Here is a 17960-nt window from a genome sequence, read left to right as displayed (position 1 = left end):
TACGGGAGCAAACTGCTGGGAGAAAGGACGGTGGACCTTTGCAGTGGAGCACCGAAAGCGGCGTGAGGGGGTTTGGAATAAGGGCCTCTTGCGCACCCGCCATAAGAGCAAATTGTGGGCTAGGGAGATGGAAGTGGTTAACGTGCAAGGTGAAGCGAGAGCGGGACTGCGCGGGCGGGATCTCGATCTCATCTAATCTAATCGTACTCCCATGGTGTCTCAGCAGACTTCCCGTTCATCATTATCTCCATTGTCAACGTCCCCCTGCATATTTGTTCATGTCCCAAGCAGAAACCTGGAGCTCGCTCATTTGTGACAAATGCACTCTCACCCGCGGCCCGCTCCTGGAGGCAGTCCGAAGACCCCGGCACCACGAAACTTGCCCACACAATGTCGAACCCCGCATTTGCGCCCTGCTTACGTGACTGTGCGATGTTGAGGTGTGGGTACATAGCATGCAGGAAGGGCTTCTCTTTGGGCAAAGTGTCGAGCGAGAAAAGAAAGAGAGATAATTACACACAAGATAGTCTACACACGCACGGCTAACGGACTGCGCGTTCTACACTAGCTTGCTCATCCTTGCAACCTCTCCTTCGTGATGGCTTCCCTCTCGTTGGCTGCGAACACAGATGCAGTCAGTAAAGACATTGAGAGCATTCCCCCCTGGGTGGCAAAAAGAAGGGACGGGAAAGAGGGCAGAAAATGTTATGACAAAATAAAGGCGGAGAGACTTACGGTTGTACTGCAGGAGCTTTTCGATGAGGTCGACGTGCGTGAGCACCATGCGACGGCAGCAATACCGCTTCAGCTGCAGCGCATCCATCGCTTCACTACAGACGCAGCACTCATTATTAGACCGCAGAGTCGGAGAGGACAGGAAAGAACCGAGACTCACCCCTCCGGGACCTCATCCATAAGCAGCTTCATGTACGCCACCCACTTGTCTCCGATCACCTTCCCACACGAGAAACACCTCACAGGAATGATCTGCGCGTTTTTAAGAATATGTGAGCGAGTCGGACCAGCAGGAGGGGGGGAGGGAGTGCACCATGGTGGCAGAAGACAACGAGCAGATGGAAGAGCAGAGCCCTAACCCTAGGTTGAGGGCATCACCAAAATACGAAACCATCGAGCACATGAATTTGAAATCTTCACGTCAGCTTTTACGGTAATGATAGAATGTACATGTGGGTAGACATGCTACATACGAGACGATACAGAAGCAGGGTTCATGTCTGCAACAGCGAAGAAAAGAGGCCGTCGATCTGCTCTTCGTGCCACTCCCCGCCCGCGACGGGGACAGGGACCATGAAATTCTGCAGTTTCGCGTGCACCTCGTACCTCAGCTTGCGCCCCTTGCTCGCCTTCGTGTCCACCGTCCTCTTCCGCCGTGCCTTCCGCTCTCGCTGCTGCTGCTGCCATTGTGGCTCCCCCTCGTCTCCTTCCCGCGCGACGATCACGTCCCGGAGCAGCTGCTGGTAGTAATCCGTGTCGTCGAACACCTCTCTATCCATACCCTGTTCTTCGTCGCCTCCCTCGCTCGCTGTTTGTCCGATGCGCGTTTTCCCGTCTCGTCGTCTGCGCGTGCGATCCAGCAACTTCGTACGCTCTGCACCCAACATCTGGTCCACGAGCCCGACGACGCCGACACGAGAGCTCTTTCCATCTCGGAGGAAGGACCCTCTGTTGTCCGGCAGAAGCACGTTCGGCGCCACGGCCTGCACTTTTGCCGACCACTTCGAGAGTGTGTCGACCGCCCATGGGTGATAACAAGCTTCCAGTGCTGACACGCCCTCTGAGAGCTTCGTCATCGCCTCCCCATGTTCGGATATCGTGTCAGGCGCGCCTTCCACCTTGCGTCGTTTGCTCGGAGGTGGATCTATCGACTCGTTCGCCCGAAGGAGGTTCTGTAGCATGTGATGAGCGGAGAGCGGGGCCGAACATGCAGTCCGTCTGACGCACTTGTTGTAATAGAGCCAATTCGTCCGTGAAGTTTTCTGCCACATCAAGCATGTGTTCCAGTGCTTCACGAACAAGAGGATGTGAAAGATGCTCTTTCAGCTCGTCAGGCTATCAAAATCACGCGTCAGTATCATGCCTAATGGTGGATGTTGCACTGAACATAGGAATACCGACCTGAGGTAAGCAATTGGCCGCCGTAACGGCCTTTTGAAGCTGTATGCGCGTATCGAGAAGCATATCCCACATGGCCTAGAGCATGCCGTTCAGGAACCCCCGCTCTCGTGGGACGGGGTGCACTGGAAGACGGACTTACTATTTGACGCGATACGGCAAGACCCTTTTTCTTGTCTGCCTCATGGGTCTTGCGAAGGTTCGATGTCAGGTCTCCCTCTGCTTCAGTCTCAGCATGCTTCCGCGTGTCCGGGCGTGAGACAGCAGGGCCCTCCGTGTTCGGACGCGGGGACGCATATCCGTCTCCAGTCTCAATAATACCGATATCCTGCGCGTCTTGATCGCTTTCTAGATCATCCGCAAACCCTTCACCAGACTCTGCTTCGTCGTCGTTGTCGTAAAGTTGCTTGCGCGACGTGCGGATGCCATCGTATTTGGGGTCGCTGACGCTGTCGTGGAATTTACGTAGGGAAGACGACCTTGGGGGAGGTCAACACCGGGATGTCGAATAGTAGACAGGCTACGCAAGAGCACTCACGCGACAGGAATGTAGTGGTCGGTGGCGGCGCGACGATCGATGGACAATCGATGCTCAGCGTCGTCGATTGCAGCAAGGGCGTCTTCAGGGTCGAGGTCTGGTGATCGACGAAGTTAGGCGCGACTCACATGAGGATGGGGGGCGATGGACGAACCAACAGGCGCGGGCTGAGAGAGCTCGGCAAGCTGCTGCTTGAGAGAAAGACCTGGAGGCGCCCGTGAGAGGTGAGCTTGCTACGCGAAAATACGACGGACGGGTGGTCATGAACGAACGCGGCGGGCGTGCAGACAGTTGGGAGGACGAGAGGGAGAATGCGAGGCCGAGGAGGTGATGGGCGGAGAAAGGCAGGATGCGGGAGCCGCTGATGGGCCGGGGAGGGCGCAGGCGCCGGGGAGATTTGGGAGGCTGCTCTCTTTGCCTCACTCTCCGAAGCTCACCAGCTTCGACCCCGCACGCTCGCCCGCACGCCGCCATCCTGGATATATATCCCACGGACAGATGCCCTCTTGCGCACAATGCCCAAAAAGTTTCTTTCTCAACGTGAGTCCCGTTGTCTGGCTCAATGTTCACCATCCACCGCCCGGCTCGTCGCCAGCCCTCTTCCGAAACACCGTCCCCGTCCTCCTCATGCTCTGTGCCGTTGACTGGTCTCAGCCACGGCCCGCATCCCGCCACGCCCTGGCGCGCTCCTTTCATCTCTTCCCGCTTTCTTGTCCATCCAGTTCTGTGATTGCTATTCCTCCCTCCGTCTCAACCCTCTCCCTCCCTGATCTGCTTCCTGACGACAACGTGCCCCGCCCCTCCTGCAGATCCCCAGAAAAAGCAAGTTCCTCCAATGTCGCTTCCTCATGCCCATATCGTGAATGCCGGTGCCCTCGCGCCCCCGGTCCACAGTCTTCTCCAGGACGACGACGACGACCTCGACGACATCTGCCCGGTGTGCGAGAGCGAGTGCACGTGCCCCAAAAAGGCGACCGTCCCCGCCGCTCCCCTTCCTTCTGCGCCCTCTACGACTTCTTTTACGCCCTCGGCAGCCCATACACCCGCCGCAGGCAAGCGTCCGCTCAAGATCAAATTCACAGTGCCTCCCAATCTCAAGTCGCGTCCCAAGCCGCCCACGACTCCTACCCACTCAGGCGCCCGTCTCGGTCCCGTCCCTCACGATGCCGGTCCCTCCACCGCAAAACTCGTCGGCACCGTCGGGCCCCAATCCAAGCGGCGTGGTCGCCCGCCGAAAGCCCTGTCCGCAAAAAACGGCACGAAGAAGAAAGCGGCTGCGGACGATTCGGAGTACAAGGCCAGAGGCACGACAGGAATCTCGCACCTCGTTCGCAAACCCCACCAGCCTCCTGCTCCGGCCCCAAGCTCGTCTCTCGCTGATTTAAGCGACAGCACGCTTTCGGACTACCCGACATTTGTCCCTGCCGCTAGTAACTCTGCTCGATCTAGCTCGTCCGAGTCCCCCGATTCTTCGATCGACTCTGACTCTGAGCCGGACGACCAGTTCTTCGCACACAAGGACGACGTACGGCACTCTACAAAACTTTTACCTAGCCATGTTGGCCACAAAAAGCCGCTAAAAGGAGGAGGAAAGTGGGAGATCAAACCGCGTAAAAAGTCGGTCGGAGCAGATGAAGAGGATGATGAGGACTCGACCGACAGCGGTGAGTCCGATGCTTCTTCCGAGGATGGTGACGATGAAGAGGACGACGACGACGATGACGTGGATGCGGATGCGGAGGCCGACGTTGAGGGTGGTGGGATGGTGGATGCCGATCTGGACGACGACGAAGCCGATGGTCGTATTGGGATCTCGTTCCCTGGGACGGGCTGGAGCGACGACGACGAGGAATCCTCCTTCGACGCGGATCTCTTCTTTGCCAACTTGGACTCTGACTCTGGTGCGTCCTCACCTGAGGCGCACTATGCCGATCTGCGGGCTTTTCCTGGTGACAGTGCCGAGCATATCACCAATTTCTCTGCCGATGAAGAGGATGCACTACTGCTCATGGATCTCGATCCGTCCGTGCAACTCCGCCGCGGGGAAGGCGAGTTCGAAATCGGTGTTGATTTGGACAACCTGTTCGGATGGGATGGCCCGCTCTTCTTCTCTAGCCATCGCTCAGGTGACTCCTTTGGACTTGCTGTTGGTATGCAGGCCGCGGATCAAGATGAAGACATGGCCTCTGTCTCTGGTTCGGAAGCAACTTCATCCAACACGGGCACCGTTGTCATGCTGGACAGTGACGGAGATACTACTGAGGACGAGCTCGTGGACTCAGACGGCCTGCCGAATCCCCGCGCGATGATGCTGTTCCAGTGGCCGAGCACAATTTCCGCCATCAATCCCATGTCCACTGTCAGTCCGTCTGATGACCCTCCCACACACGCATCACCAAGCACACGCATTGCCCTTGCTTCCATATCATCCCAAGCCCAATCTCATCCACCGGCAACCCCGCGTCCTGCAGACATTCTCGCGGGTAGGGTTTCCATGGACGACCTGGAAGACATAGAGATGGAGAAGGCGGAGAAGAAGACTGTGGTCCGCGTGAGGAGGAGACGAGGGAGCTACGTTCCGGTCATGGGCAACTTTGTAGTCGACGACGTTCATGCCACTGTCCGCACCGCGATCGTCAGCCCAGGCAACGAGGTCCCAAGTTTTTACCCTCGTCCGATCCGGATTGCGCGACCTACCGAGCCCAGTTCAGCACAAATCCCTCCGTCAGAAGTGAGCATTTGTCTCACAGTTTCCTCTTGCGCGTGGCCACTTATCATCGGACTCCTTCAGATGTCTACCATGGGCCCTCCCCAGCCCACAGAATCATCCGAAGAGGTTCACGAGCCATCTCAGCAATCGTATGCCTCTGATGCTTCGACCGAGGCTATCGAACTCGACGACGTGCTCGATTCGTCGCTCCTCGACTCGGAACCATCCTTCCAGGAGGACACAGACATCGGCGATGTTACGTCACCGTCAAGCCCCGTCAAGTCCACAGACAGTCCGCATATGCACAACTTGTCCAGATGGGACCGTATTCCTCTGGCGACTTTCCGTCGGACCCGCGAGAGTGCTACCGCTTCCGGGGTCGACGGTGGGACTTCTGATGCCGGCATGGGCGCATTCCCATATCGCGGGATAGGGTCAATGATGGGCGGGATGTCTCTCTTCACTCCACCTCGACCGCTCGGGCTGGACAAGATGTCTCGCGCGTCAGCGCGGAAGAAGAAAGGTCGTCACTCGCACGGATCGTCCCCGACGCTCCTTCCCACACGAGATGGTGTTCTTGGCTCGCCATTCGTACCCGCTTCTGGGTCGAGTTCGTCGCACAACGGTCAGAGCAGTCGGTCGAAGAAGGATATGAAGCGGGAGAAGGCCATGATGAAGAAGAAGATGGCCCCCAAGTCATCGCAGCATAGGTGCCAGCCCCAGCGTGGGCACAACCACCACCCAAACCACAAAAGCAGAGCGACGAACGCTGTTCAGCGTACTGGTTTTTCGTCCGGTGCAGGCTCGTCGATCCCTTCGCTTTCGATTTAGTTGCTTGCTATCTCTTTGCGTTCCGTCGGACGCGCCGTCTTTCTTTTGCTGTTCTTCACGATGTTGCCGAAGGCGTGAGTTTGTCCGCTGTCCATCTCCACTCGTTTTCGTTGTTGCACCTAATTTAATCCTTCATAAGTCCCATATCACGTCGTCCTGAGGGCGAGCATCCCGTCTCCCTCATTTCCATGTTTGATCGCAACTGTGCATCTTCGCTCTTTTTGCCGCTTCAGGTTGTACATCCCCTGCCCCCCGTTCCTTTGTCTCTGTTCTTCATTTCCGTCGTCACCCCCGCGCAATCTGTTTATGAACCACCCTGCATCTTGTCCCGGTCTGTCGAGTGGTGCAAGAGCACTGTTGATCGCCGGTATTGGCAGTCTCTGTCTCCGATGTACATAACGTCTCCAAAGAATGAAACCTCTTGTACGAATCCATGTAGGCATGTGGTGTTTGTGTTCGCCCTTGGTGGTAGGCAGGCGCGGCAGGCGAAGGCAGAAGTGATGAACGCGAGTACTGGTGTACTGGAGTACTGGTTTACGGCGTGCGCCAGCGAATTGACGCGGGGTTGACGTTGAAGCTTGAAGCCGGCGGCCCGCCCCGCACCACTCTCCCTCCCGTCCTCCCTCCCTTCCTCTCCACCCGTCGCACCGGTTCTACCCCATCCTTCCCGCCCCTGTCATCTCCCCCCTGAAGAGATAATATGGCAAAATACAGGAAGTCATCCATGGCCCCGCCTTTCGGGCGTTCTCGCCCAGTACGCACGCATGTCACTCAGCATATCCACCACATTCCTCACGCTCGTATGCTGCTCTAGATGCAGCGCAAAGTGGTTGTATGCGGAGACGGTGCTTGTGGTACGTGCCTGTTTCTATATTCAGCGCTCGCTCTGAACAAAGACACAGGCAAGACATCACTGCTGAACGTTTTCACCCGCGGATGGTTCTCCGACGTCTAGTCAGTTCCTGGCTCGACTCCCCCCGCCCAGATGTCTGACGCGCCTCGGAATGAACAGCGAACCAACCGTGTTTGAAAACTTTGTACACGACATCTACGTCGACGAGCAGCTCATCGAGCTCAGTCTCTGGGATACCGCTGGTCCGTCCGCTGCACTCTACGCACTACCCTGCACCTCTCACGCCCTGCTCGGCCCACAGGACAGGAGGAGTTTGACCGCTTAAGGTCGCTCAGCTACGCAGAGACTCATGTCATCATGCTCTGCTTCTCAGTGAGCAATACCTCATTCACTGCGCCTACTGCACCCTGTTCTCAGTGCCCGCCCGCCGCAGGTGGACAACCCCACGTCAATGGAGAATGTGGAGATCAAGGTACGCTAGTACGCGTGCGCCGGGCCATCCTCTTACCTTTTCCTAGTGGATCCCGGAGATACTGGAGTACTGCCCGGGAGTGAAGGTACGCTGGGCCCGGTGTTCTCCTTGGTGTCCGAACTGTACAATCTGACATGTCTTTCGCTCACAGCTGGTTCTTGTCGGTGCGTGTTCGATCGCACCATGCCTTCGCGTCACAACAATGGGCGTTCGGGTCTCCACAGCTCTCAAATGCGATCTTCGAGAAGACCAGGAGACCGCGATCAAGTTAGCTCGCCACGGCACGCACACAGTGCAATATGAGGAGGGGTTGACGGTCGCAAGACGGATACGGGCGTCCCGTTACCTTGGTGCGTTCTCTGCCACGACCCTCTCCCGTCTTCGCGTTGCGTCTCATCATCTGCGCATGCATGTAGAATGTAGCTCCAAGCACAACCGTGGGGTCAATGAGGTCTTCTATGAGGCCGCTCGAGTGTCTTTGAGCACACGATCTAAGGGCGCGGGGGGCTACGGCGGTGGCAGCAAGGGCGGGTGCATTATCGTCTAGCTTCTCGTTCGTTTGAGCTACCTCGCGTCTGTCTGGACAGACTATTGTTACGTGTCACTACACCTATACCTGTTCGTCGCATCCTCATACCATCTTCACTATTGCACATCCCACACACCGTTTGAGATATACCCTACCTTCGGATAATCAGTCGTCTTGCTGAGCACCTTGCTATCCATGTACTGAGTCATCTTGTATTTTGATTCTCGCTGTTTTCCTCTACGGGGATACGATTTATGTTGTGATTCAAAATTTCGAGCACGATCCCCTCATTGGTCACGTCGAACAGATGAGAAGATATAAAGAATTAACGATAGCTAGAACATGATGAGTGCGAATTACATGGAGTCCTCCAAATATACGACTATACCGACCTCGACCAGATCAGAAACCGCCGAAACCCGTCATCGCCTGTGAACTCTTAATGAGGATTGCTATTAAGTCATGCAACACTGATTTGTACTCACAGGAGGCATGCCGAATCCAGTGCCGTTGGGCATCATCATGGACGGCGGCGCCTGAGCGGGGAAGCCGTTCCCTTGAGTGAGCATCAACCTGCCGCCGAAGCCGGGCTCGATGAGAGGTTGCTCAGCCTCCTGCTTCTCCTTCTCGGTGTCTTTCTTCGACCGCTCCTTCACCTCCTTCTCCAGCGCGGCAAGCTAGACCAGATGGCTCAGTGATCATCATTGACCAAGTACGCAAAGCCTACCAACCTTGTCGACCAGAGACCTTGTCCGCTGGATCTTGTACGGCATGTAGAAGTCGTTGAGGCCGTGCTGCCATGACATCTCCTCGACGATGTCGGCGCGTAGCAGGTCGAAGCAGCAGTACAGGGTCGCCGCGAAGCACTCCTTGTTTCCGATGTCGACGAAGTATGAAAGAAGCTCCTCTGCGATTTCAGACGACACGGAGGCGGCAGCAGTGACGATTGTGTCCTTGTAGAGCTTGTCTTGCTTCGACAGAGCAATGGACTCCTCCCACTTGCTGTTTTTCTTGTAGAGGTGAGCCGCGAGACGGCGGAACTCGAGCAGTTCGTGCTTCTCCAGCTCGCGCGCGAGCTTGACGTTGTTGAAGTTGTCGAAGCTGTCGATGGAATCCCGCAACGTCTTATAGTCTTCCTCCTCAATGAGCAGGTTGTTGTAGGCGTCGTTGACCGCCTCGAGGTTGAGCTGTGCGAGTATGGCGTCAGGACCTTATACCACGGTTGCGACGAAATGCCTTACATGCTGGACGGCAATCAGGTATGACCGGATCAACGGGATGTGGTCTATCTGCTGGAACATTCGCACGACACGAGCATGGTCAATCCTGGGGATCAGAACAGTGAGCAGGTCCGTAAGCAGCGTAGGTTGCTCTTGGAGGTAGAACGTCAAGCTCTTGTAGTAGCTGAATGATGCATGTCAGTGTCAGTTCGAGTGCAGCGATGCGGACACGCCCACATCTCGACGTTCGCAACGCGAACAATGACATCCTTGAACTGATTATGCTCCCAAGCATCTGCGGAACGCTCGATCATGGCGAGGGCGGCGTTGTCCTGGGAGTTGTGTGAGGATGGAAGGTCGGTAATAGCTGCAACGCCGTATACTTACGAATTCGTCGTACTTGATGTACAGGAATACAAGCTCAGGCCAAAGGTGGGCACGCTCAGCGGCCTTGATGACCTTGGGAATGTTGATTCGGGAGACGAAGAGCTTGAGGTGCTCCATGACTGTCGATTACTCAGCTAAAATGCCGTTGGAGACGGTGAGCGGTGAGCACTTACGCTTGTCAGGCCTGTATTTGCTGTACAAGATGGCCAGCTCGGTGAAGATACCCATCTATCGTAACGTGAGCCATCGTGTACAGCGATTGAACGGCCACCCTTACGTGTGCACGCTCCAAGCTCAGACCAGCCTCGAGAAGAGCCAGAACCTCGTCGAAGAAACCACGGCGCTCGTATGACTGGACCAGAGCTGGCAGTTCCTCCTGTGTATCACAATGAGAAACATACGGAGCTTGTTTGAACAACGACACTCACCGCATGAACAATGATGTTCAGACCACAAATTTGAGCCTGGGCAATACTGTAAGCATAGTCGACGGCTCTGGGATCCACAATATACACGCACCAGGCGGAATTCGGACTTTTCCACACATGCGGCGTGAACCTGCTTCCAGACCCTGCAATAGTATTAGTTACTGGTGTGAATGAAATGAGGGTGACCTCACTGGGTATTGCCCGCCTTGCGCGCACTCTCAACCGCACCCTGGCTTTCGCCGAGGTAAATGAGCGTGGTGGCGAGACGCGCCCAGTTAGAGATGCTCGTGAAGAGAATCTTCGCCGCCTGGTACAGCTCGTCCTCGAAGCACTTCTCGCCAACCTCGAGCACATCTGCCACGTTGGTCATACTCAAGAAGTCCTCCATGTCATGGAGACGATCGGTCTTCGCGTACGCGTAGGCAAGCTCAGTGTCGATCTTGGGCTCGCGGAGTGTCTTGCGGGCCATCTGGAGGAAGCGAACGAGGTCGTCGAACTTGCCCGCACGGCTGGCGATCTCGATGACTTCGCCGAAGTTCGACGGGTCACCCGCCTTGATGTAAGAGTCTAGAAGGAGTTTAGTCAGGTCGTAGTGAGTTGTAGATGAGGTACATACCGATCGCATCTTTGATGCGAAGACCATCCAGCTGGGCCTTGGCGAGGCGACTCCACACTGCAGGCTGGTTGACTTTGTTCGCGTAATCTTGCCCACGGTCAAGAGATACGAGTGCTCGACGAGGACGTTGATGGCGGCCGCGTGTTGCTCATATTTCTTGTGGATAAGGAAGGCTTCCTCATACAAACCGTGCTCGATAGCTAACCTTGCAATTTCTTCTGTGTCATAGTTCTGGATCTTGTCGATATACCCAACAACTTTGCCCTTGTCTGCGCGGATGGCGGTGAGCATGAGCAGGTTCTGCAAACTCTTGTGGTCACTGAAGGGCGAAGGCTCCAAAATTATCTTCTCGAGCAACTCCAGGAGCTCTAGAGGAAGATCCGCCTTCAAGAACGCGTCAACTGCGACAGCAACATCGGCCGGATCCGTGCTCTCGGGAAGAGCGGTCGCAACAATCTGGTCGATGAGCTGACGCCGGTGCATGTTGTCAGAACGGAGAACTTGCAGCCAGAGGTCAAGTTGACGCCTGCGAACGAGGTACCGCGCCTGCTGCTTGAACATGGCGTTATCATTGGTGATATGGATGAGCTCCTCGTCGCAGAAGCCCTTCGCATATGCGATGTACGCGAGGTATGGGTCTCGCGCCTCGCAGAACTTGCCGACCACCAATGGCTCGTACAGCTGGAGGCGATGCAAGTCAGCTCCTGAGCATCATCCATGTGGACAAACTTACGTTGTTCTCCTTGAGGAACTGCTCGGGGTTGCTGTTAGAGTCAATGTAGATCTTCGCCACCGCGTTGAAAACCGCCGCGTCTTGACTGCCTTGTTGCACACGGGTCTCGAGCCAAGGAAGGATGAGCTTGAGCCGGTTCCTAGTCTCCACCTCGTGGACGAGCTCGTCGATGGGGAAGTTACCAGGAACAGAAGCCAGCAGCGACTTGATGGTAGCCTCGTCGCAGTCCACGTCAAGAAGACCACCGATGACTTGGGGAGTGCGGACAGAGTTGACACGAGTCACATACACCTCGATGAAGTTGGTGAGGCCGCGCTGGTAGAGGTAGAGCACGAGGTCATGGACGAAGTCGAAGCGATCGCAGACAATGATCAGAGGCAACTGGTCGGACAGCTTGGCCTCCTTGAGGAAGTTCTTGACCTTCTCAGGGTTGTAGTGGTTGCTCTCCCTGCAAATGCGCTCAACTTCACGGATCTGGCCGGTTCGGGTCGCCGCTTGAATGTACTTGAAGTGGACTTCGGAGTCGGTGGACAGGTTGACGATGGAACCGAGGTAGTAGTACAAGCCCTCGTAGGTCTTGAACGACTCGAACATCTCGATGATCTTGACGGGACCGAGGATATCGGAGTACTTCGTGGCGATCTGGACAACGATCTGCAAGGTCTGGCGGATGTTAACCTTGAGCATCTCCTGCATACAGGTGAAAGACTGCTCGGTCGTGAGGCGGCTGAAGTAGTCGACAAGCCACTGGCCCCATGTTATATCAGACTAGCCAACATATGCCGAAAATAATGAGACGTACCTCGGCAGGGAAAACATTGATATGGACGATCACACGCTTGATATCCGCTAGGTCTTCGTAGAGCTCCAGAGCCTAAAATGTGATAGGTCAATAGAAAGCACGTTCAGCGCCACCGATGTAACGTACACGTTGAAGAAGTCCAGCCTTCTCGCAAAGGTTGGCGACGCGAGAACGATCGAAGTAGGTCAGAATCTGGTTCACCAGAATTGCGTCTGCTACTTGTGGTGCGTGCATCAAGTTCATCTCGAGTAGACGAGTCTGCAAGTGGGCTTGCTCCGGCTTGTTGTCCTTCAAAGCCTCGAGCAGGAATGATGTCGCGGGCTGGATCATATTCTGCGACATGAAGATGTCGACGACCTGAAAGGGGAATCAGAACAGAATATTCGATAGTCACATAGCGTTCGTACCCGCTCAACATCAACCATGGGGCCAGCATCATCCTTCACCAACTGAGCGGCGAACTCGGCGCCCTTCTCGGGGTTGACTCTCATGATGGACTGGAGGAGGCCGACGTAGTCCGGAGTGTAGCCAGTCTTCTTGGCGTAGAGTACGATTTTCTCCGTCTGGCCAGTCTCCGCAAAGCAAGCAATGACCTTATGGGGAACACTCGCGCGCAGGTAGACCGAGAGAGCAAGGGTCATGTCGTACGGCCTAACGACGTCTCCCAGTTCTTCGCTGCAAGTAAGCTTGTTCTCCTTCAACCACTTCTCCAAAAGCTGCTTGCGACCTTGCTGGAGCACAGGGCGAGCAAGTTCAAGAGACTCGAGCTGGTTCAGTTCCCCCTTCTCCAGGAGAATGCCGAAGTACTGCAGAATGGGTGACAGGCCACCGGGAGGAGAGGGTGCCTGCTTGAAAGACTCGATGACTTGCGCCGTCCGGAGTATGCCCTGTGATGAGGGGTTGAGCTGACATCAAACCCGTCAGAAGAATGACTACGTACGCGAGGGGAATTGGCCGCAATTTTGGCTGCTTCGCTGTACTGGCCGCTCTGGAAGAGCTGCTGGTATTGCTTGATGTACATATCATCAGCGCCCGGGAGATTCGCGCGACTGGCCAGCTTGAACGCAAGCTCCGTGTTGTTAAGAGTTGCGAGAATGTAAGGGATGACGGTCTGTTCGTCCACGGACACGCTCAAAACTTGGCCCTTCTTGTTGACACCAATGATACCGTTGGAGCCCTCGTGTTCCGCAGTGACGAAAATGGTCTCGCCGGATATCCGGTTCATGTAGATGCAAGCACCAGATTCAAGGTCGTAGAGGTGGATGAAACCGTACTTCGTGACGAGGTAGACGATGCCGTGCTTTTTGGAGACCTGCATGGCGACAGGGAAATCGTTCGTGGCCTCGGGCGGAAAGTAGACATCAACAGCCTTCTTAGTGAAGGGAGGATCAGGTGCTTGGTGGTCGATCTCGACGATGTGCAGCTAGTAGGCGCAGACAGAGGTCGGTCCCTCATTCAGACAACGGTACAGGAGGCGGAACACACCTTTGCGCCTGTTGCTGTGCGGACGGCAAAGGTGAAAACCTTGGTCATGTTCTGACATCCGTCAAGCTTGAGCTCAGCAAACGCCGCGGCATGGCCCTCGATGGGCTGGCTAACTCCACGTTCCCGACTGTAGAGCTGGATGTTACCCTTGACCTTGAACGCAGCCGGGTTGGTAGTGTTGCCAGATATACCAACGAGAACAAGCCATTTCTCGTCCGAGGTGGTGCGGTAGTTGATTATTTGAGAGCCGACGAGGGTAGGATGACGGTCGAAGATCTTCTGGGGAGCAGAGGTCGGGTCGGTGATGGACCAGTGGTGTACCGAAGTCTCGGTGACGAGACCAAGAGTCGAGTCCGATATCCACTTCCAGAAGACAATGTCCTCGTTGCTGACATGAGACTTGACCTTCTGCTTCGTCTCAATGTTGAAGACCTGTAATGTGCGACCGGCTAGACGCTCGAGCTTAGCAAGGGGAGCATCTAGAGAGACCGTGTACTCACCCCTCAAGGCGAGGATCTTCTGATGAGGATGCATAATGGCCGTATCGGCCGTGATAGGTCTCCGGAGGACATTGTTGGCGTCCGCAAGGTCGACTATAACAACCTGGTTGGCCTCGTTGACCTTTTCGCGTACACAGATGAAGTGGTCGGACTCGAGTGTGAGGGTCTGTAGAATGCGTGAGGGTGTAAGCGACGCGTGTCCACGGGTGCGAGAGAAGGGGGACAGGAATGGAAAGTGCGACACGGACCTGGAAGGAAATGGACGCGGGTTGGATACCAATAGCAGAGAGCTGGAGGTGTTCGCAGAACGCGATGGGCTTGGAGATATCCATGGCGGGAGCTTAGGTCGTGAAAGGGAGGTGTCGTACCCGTCGCAGATCTGTCCTGCAGCAGGGCGGTGGGCGTTGGGAAGGAGGGGATGGGGGGATGAAGATGAGAGGAAAGACGGGCTGAGGGAGGCTGAGCCAGTTGACGTGTGTGCTTTCCTCTTTTGGCTGTGCTCCCCCGCCTCACGCGCGCTCGTCCGTCTGGGCCGTTGGGTCTACCCGGTGTGCCTACATGTGCGCACACGTTTTTGGTGGGGCGACTACCGTAAACCGATGTTTCGCCCCTGCAGGCGTTTCAGGCCAGTCCAGATTGTAACGAAACAACCGGCTTGCTTTTTAGGTGGCTCACTCAGGAAGGGCTAGTAGGAAGCTCCGCCCTCAGTGCCCTTACTGTATACACACGAAAAAATGCTATTACGCACTGAGGGTGGGACTCTTTTAATCGGAGGGTCTTCTGACTGTCCTCCGTGTACCCATTAAAACCCCGCTGCTTGGCACCCAGTCTAGTGCTGGAGCCTAAATCTTTGCTATATAAGATGCGTGTAGAGCGTTCTTCTCGGACACCCGGCCCGCCGTTCTCCTACTATGTGCGCACTTCCATGATCAATTAGCTGCTCTATATACCAATGAATAACACTGCTACACGCCCAGGACCCTCGTTCCTACTCCTCCAGAGCCAACGCCTGCTCAACGTCGTCATCGTCCATGAGCACCGTCGGCGGCGGCGCGTTCCCGTACATCAATCGCTGGATTACAATCGCTGCGCAAGAGGCGTCAGCAATGATGAATACAGTCGAGGGGAGAGATACACATACCACAGTCGATCGAAAGCTGGAATATAGCGCATACTTTGAACTGCAGCGGTAACTCCTGGAGGAAAAAGTACACCGTCCTGAACGAGGCCCGTCGGTCCAGTCAGATCAGGGTCTTGGCTGCTGCACTCACTTGAAAGCATCTCCTCCAAACCAGCCAACCAATGTGGACATACGGAAGCCATACAACGAACGTTGCTTGTAGTTACTGTATCAAGATTCAGCATTACAATGTTTAGTGGCTGGTAAAACCCTGACCTGATAAGTTGAGGAATTGGCAGTGTGCTCTCGAGCCCCAGAGCCACGAATCCAAGGGCTGAGACATATGTCGAGGACCGGCCCAGTATGAGGAAAAGAATAGCTTGACAGAGACTGTACAGAGCGAGTCAGTTCGTGGTCGAGTACGCGCTGAATGGAAGGAACTCGACTTACACGAACGCGACCAGAAATTCGAGATATTGGGTGTAGTTCGACCATTGCCAGAAAGAGAGTGGGCGGATTGACACCCCCAAATTCTCGGGGCTCAGTTTGGGGCGGAAGCGGATACAGATATACAGGAGGACGAGCTGGAGTGCACCACCGCGTGTTGGGAATATGTTCATGACGATGTGAATGGACTTACTTGAGCCAATATCATCAACAGAGACTGTACAAGCAATGCCATCTCGAAGCGGCTTCCCAGCCAGAAGAAACAGCGTGTAATGTTGGCCAGGAGACTTGTGTGACCATACCCGTAAATCAACTTGTGACGTGGGCAAGCGGGTTTATCTCACAGTATTGCGCATACATCACGCGAGAAGCCTGTAGAGTCTCTGGGCATGCTCAGCCGACGAAGCAGCGGGAATAAGCGTGGAGTTGCGCACTGTTTCTTGACAATCGAGTACGCTTGGTCCGCATATACCAGCGGCGGCCCGACGGCCATACCAACGGAAGCAACGATTGATAGCCAGCCCGCCATTTGGTTGAAAGACAGTCAAGAAATGTGTAGTTGAGAGAGTAGAATGGAGGTCAAGCGTAAGACGGGTTCACTACTCAAGCGACCAAAGCGCTTGGCACGGCCGCATTCACACGAGTTGTTGGACGATGGCTTCGCATACCAGTGGTCTCTAGAGAATCTCCGGTGATAGAAAATATGGCATACAGTCTACAAGGTATCCGTAATAGAGGGTATGGGCTACATAATTACATACACATAACACCAGGCATCGGGACTGAATACACGGGACTGAACGCATGCGAGTACTCTCATCGCGAGCGCGAGGCAAGGCGGCTACTCAGAAGCGCGAGCACATTCTCCTGCATAACAAATGAGCGAGCCACCAGCGACACCCCAAAGGGCTACTCACCTTGTCCTCGTTCGAATCTGTGAACATGCTCCACGCGTCATGGTGGCCTTGAATTTCGAGCGCGAACGAGTAGGGAATCGCCTGCAAATCCTCAAACCCGTCTTGCGCTTCTCGGATACGACGTATGCGAGACAGTTGAATCGTCTCCAACGCCTTTGAATCGTCCTGGATTCCTTCGTCAACAACCGGTGTACGAGCTCTGAGTTATCGCTCACCTCCGCGTCTTTGTACAGGATCAGAGCGTCTTCGCGCAGTTGGAAATATCGCCGTTTGTAGGAGAGCAGGTCTTCGCTTTGAACGGTGAACCAGCCAGTCAAGAGAACAGTAAGACCGCGACTGTTCTTGGTCTTCTGCTTCTCCAGACGAGAAGCCAAGGCGCTCCGCTCCTTCGCGATCCGTTCGCGCCAGCCCATCCGCTCCCGCTGCTCCGCGAGCCGCTGCTCCTCCAGGTCCTGGCGCATGCGCTGCAGCTTCTGTGTCTCCTGCTTCCGCTTCTCCCGCTCCTGCCGCTTCCTCTCTGCCGCAACCATCGCCGTCAGAGCCTCCGCCTCCTTCTCGATCGCTTCACGCTTCCGCCGCTCCTCCGCCGCCCTGCGCAGCTCCTGCTCGAGCGCAACCTTGCGCGCCTCGTCCTCGCGCGCCGCCTGCTGCAGCATCTGCTCCTTCTCGCGCTTCAGCCGGGCCTGGCGCTCGGCCTCCTCTCGCATGGCCTCCTTCTCCTCGAGCTCCTTGCGCCGTTGGGCCTCGCGCCGGCGGAGATCGTTCTCTTCCGGGCTAGAGACCGTGCGCCGGGAGTACGTGCCGACCCGGGTGGATGCCACGGGGATGCGGGACGTCGCAGAGCGGGTGTGGGCCGCCTTGGCTGGGGTGGGAGTGGGAGGGAGAGAGGAAGGGGGCGCGGTGGCTTGGCGGCGCATGAAGACGTTGGTGCTGTCGTCGAGGCCTGGGGAGGGCGAGTCTTCGGAGATCGGGGACGCCATGACTGCGTACCGGACGTCATCCCAGTTGCTGCCGGTAGGGTTGTAGAGGGAGTAATGGCGCGTGGATATGTCCTTGGGAGGAGGAGGAGGAGGAGGAGGCAGCGGTTCCTGGGGCTTTTGGCGGAACATCTTCTCGCTGAAGTCTGCGGAGATGCCAGGCGGAGGGGTGCGTGAAGCTGCGTTCCCCCGCCCAAGAGGAAGCATGAACTTGATGTCGAGTTTGGACCTGAGTTTTTTCGCAGACATGGCTGGGTGTGAA

The 17960-nt window shown here is 55.8% G+C and overlaps 7 protein-coding genes across 7 annotated transcripts; 2 read left to right on the top strand and 5 right to left on the bottom strand.

The window, feature by feature from the left end:
* Window positions 1-573: 573 nt before the first annotated feature.
* On the bottom strand, window positions 574-1129 carry BXZ73DRAFT_100339 (8 kDa subunit-domain-containing protein; the record flags this gene model as incomplete). Its single annotated transcript, XM_048014552.1, has 4 exons — window positions 574-617; window positions 736-830; window positions 896-987; window positions 1049-1129. The coding sequence occupies 4 exons, from the start codon at window positions 1127-1129 to the stop codon at window positions 574-576; spliced, it is 312 nt and encodes a 103-aa protein (XP_047878874.1).
* A 100-nt stretch (window positions 1130-1229) lies between these two features.
* On the bottom strand, window positions 1230-2935 carry BXZ73DRAFT_100338 (TRAUB-domain-containing protein; the record flags this gene model as incomplete). Its single annotated transcript, XM_048014551.1, has 7 exons — window positions 1230-1907; window positions 1963-2070; window positions 2137-2211; window positions 2276-2612; window positions 2672-2768; window positions 2826-2876; window positions 2926-2935. The coding sequence occupies 7 exons, from the start codon at window positions 2933-2935 to the stop codon at window positions 1230-1232; spliced, it is 1356 nt and encodes a 451-aa protein (XP_047878873.1).
* Window positions 2936-3506: 571 nt separating this feature from the next.
* BXZ73DRAFT_45296 (uncharacterized protein) lies at window positions 3507-6212 on the top strand (the record flags this gene model as incomplete). Its single annotated transcript, XM_048019486.1, has 2 exons — window positions 3507-5420; window positions 5463-6212. The coding sequence occupies 2 exons, from the start codon at window positions 3507-3509 to the stop codon at window positions 6210-6212; spliced, it is 2664 nt and encodes an 887-aa protein (XP_047878872.1).
* Window positions 6213-6912: 700 nt separating this feature from the next.
* Window positions 6913-8084, top strand: BXZ73DRAFT_89362 (ras family-domain-containing protein; the record flags this gene model as incomplete). Its single annotated transcript, XM_048025248.1, has 9 exons — window positions 6913-6966; window positions 7027-7066; window positions 7115-7166; window positions 7225-7307; window positions 7367-7437; window positions 7499-7537; window positions 7584-7638; window positions 7762-7887; window positions 7954-8084. 9 exons carry the CDS (start codon window positions 6913-6915, stop codon window positions 8082-8084), a joined length of 651 nt encoding a protein of 216 aa, XP_047878871.1.
* Window positions 8085-8468: 384 nt separating this feature from the next.
* Window positions 8469-14569, bottom strand: BXZ73DRAFT_89361 (clathrin heavy chain; the record flags this gene model as incomplete). Its single annotated transcript, XM_048025247.1, has 21 exons — window positions 8469-8495; window positions 8552-8743; window positions 8798-9253; window positions 9308-9470; window positions 9524-9618; window positions 9674-9792; window positions 9847-9901; window positions 9951-10049; window positions 10102-10137; window positions 10193-10244; window positions 10293-10668; window positions 10718-10781; window positions 10814-11398; window positions 11451-12197; window positions 12253-12324; window positions 12379-12609; window positions 12660-13139; window positions 13193-13675; window positions 13738-14186; window positions 14238-14403; window positions 14486-14569. The coding sequence occupies 21 exons, from the start codon at window positions 14567-14569 to the stop codon at window positions 8469-8471; spliced, it is 5031 nt and encodes a 1676-aa protein (XP_047878870.1).
* A 656-nt stretch (window positions 14570-15225) lies between these two features.
* On the bottom strand, window positions 15226-16333 carry BXZ73DRAFT_89360 (uncharacterized protein; the record flags this gene model as incomplete). The annotated part of the gene is made up of 8 exons (XM_048025246.1): window positions 15226-15323; window positions 15379-15455; window positions 15509-15583; window positions 15634-15747; window positions 15808-15941; window positions 15998-16091; window positions 16149-16187; window positions 16239-16333. 8 exons carry the CDS (start codon window positions 16331-16333, stop codon window positions 15226-15228), a joined length of 726 nt encoding a protein of 241 aa, XP_047878869.1.
* A 287-nt stretch (window positions 16334-16620) lies between these two features.
* On the bottom strand, window positions 16621-17947 carry BXZ73DRAFT_89359 (uncharacterized protein; the record flags this gene model as incomplete). The annotated part of the gene is made up of 3 exons (XM_048025244.1): window positions 16621-16671; window positions 16722-16886; window positions 16937-17947. The coding sequence occupies 3 exons, from the start codon at window positions 17945-17947 to the stop codon at window positions 16621-16623; spliced, it is 1227 nt and encodes a 408-aa protein (XP_047878868.1).
* Window positions 17948-17960: the final 13 nt, after the last annotated feature.

This window comes from Epithele typhae, assembly GCF_022376455.1.
Source record: "Epithele typhae strain CBS 203.58 chromosome Unknown BXZ73scaffold_17, whole genome shotgun sequence".
NCBI classification, from domain to species: Eukaryota; Fungi; Basidiomycota; class Agaricomycetes; order Polyporales; family Epitheliaceae; genus Epithele; species Epithele typhae.
This window is presented reverse-complemented; position numbering and strand designations above follow the sequence as displayed.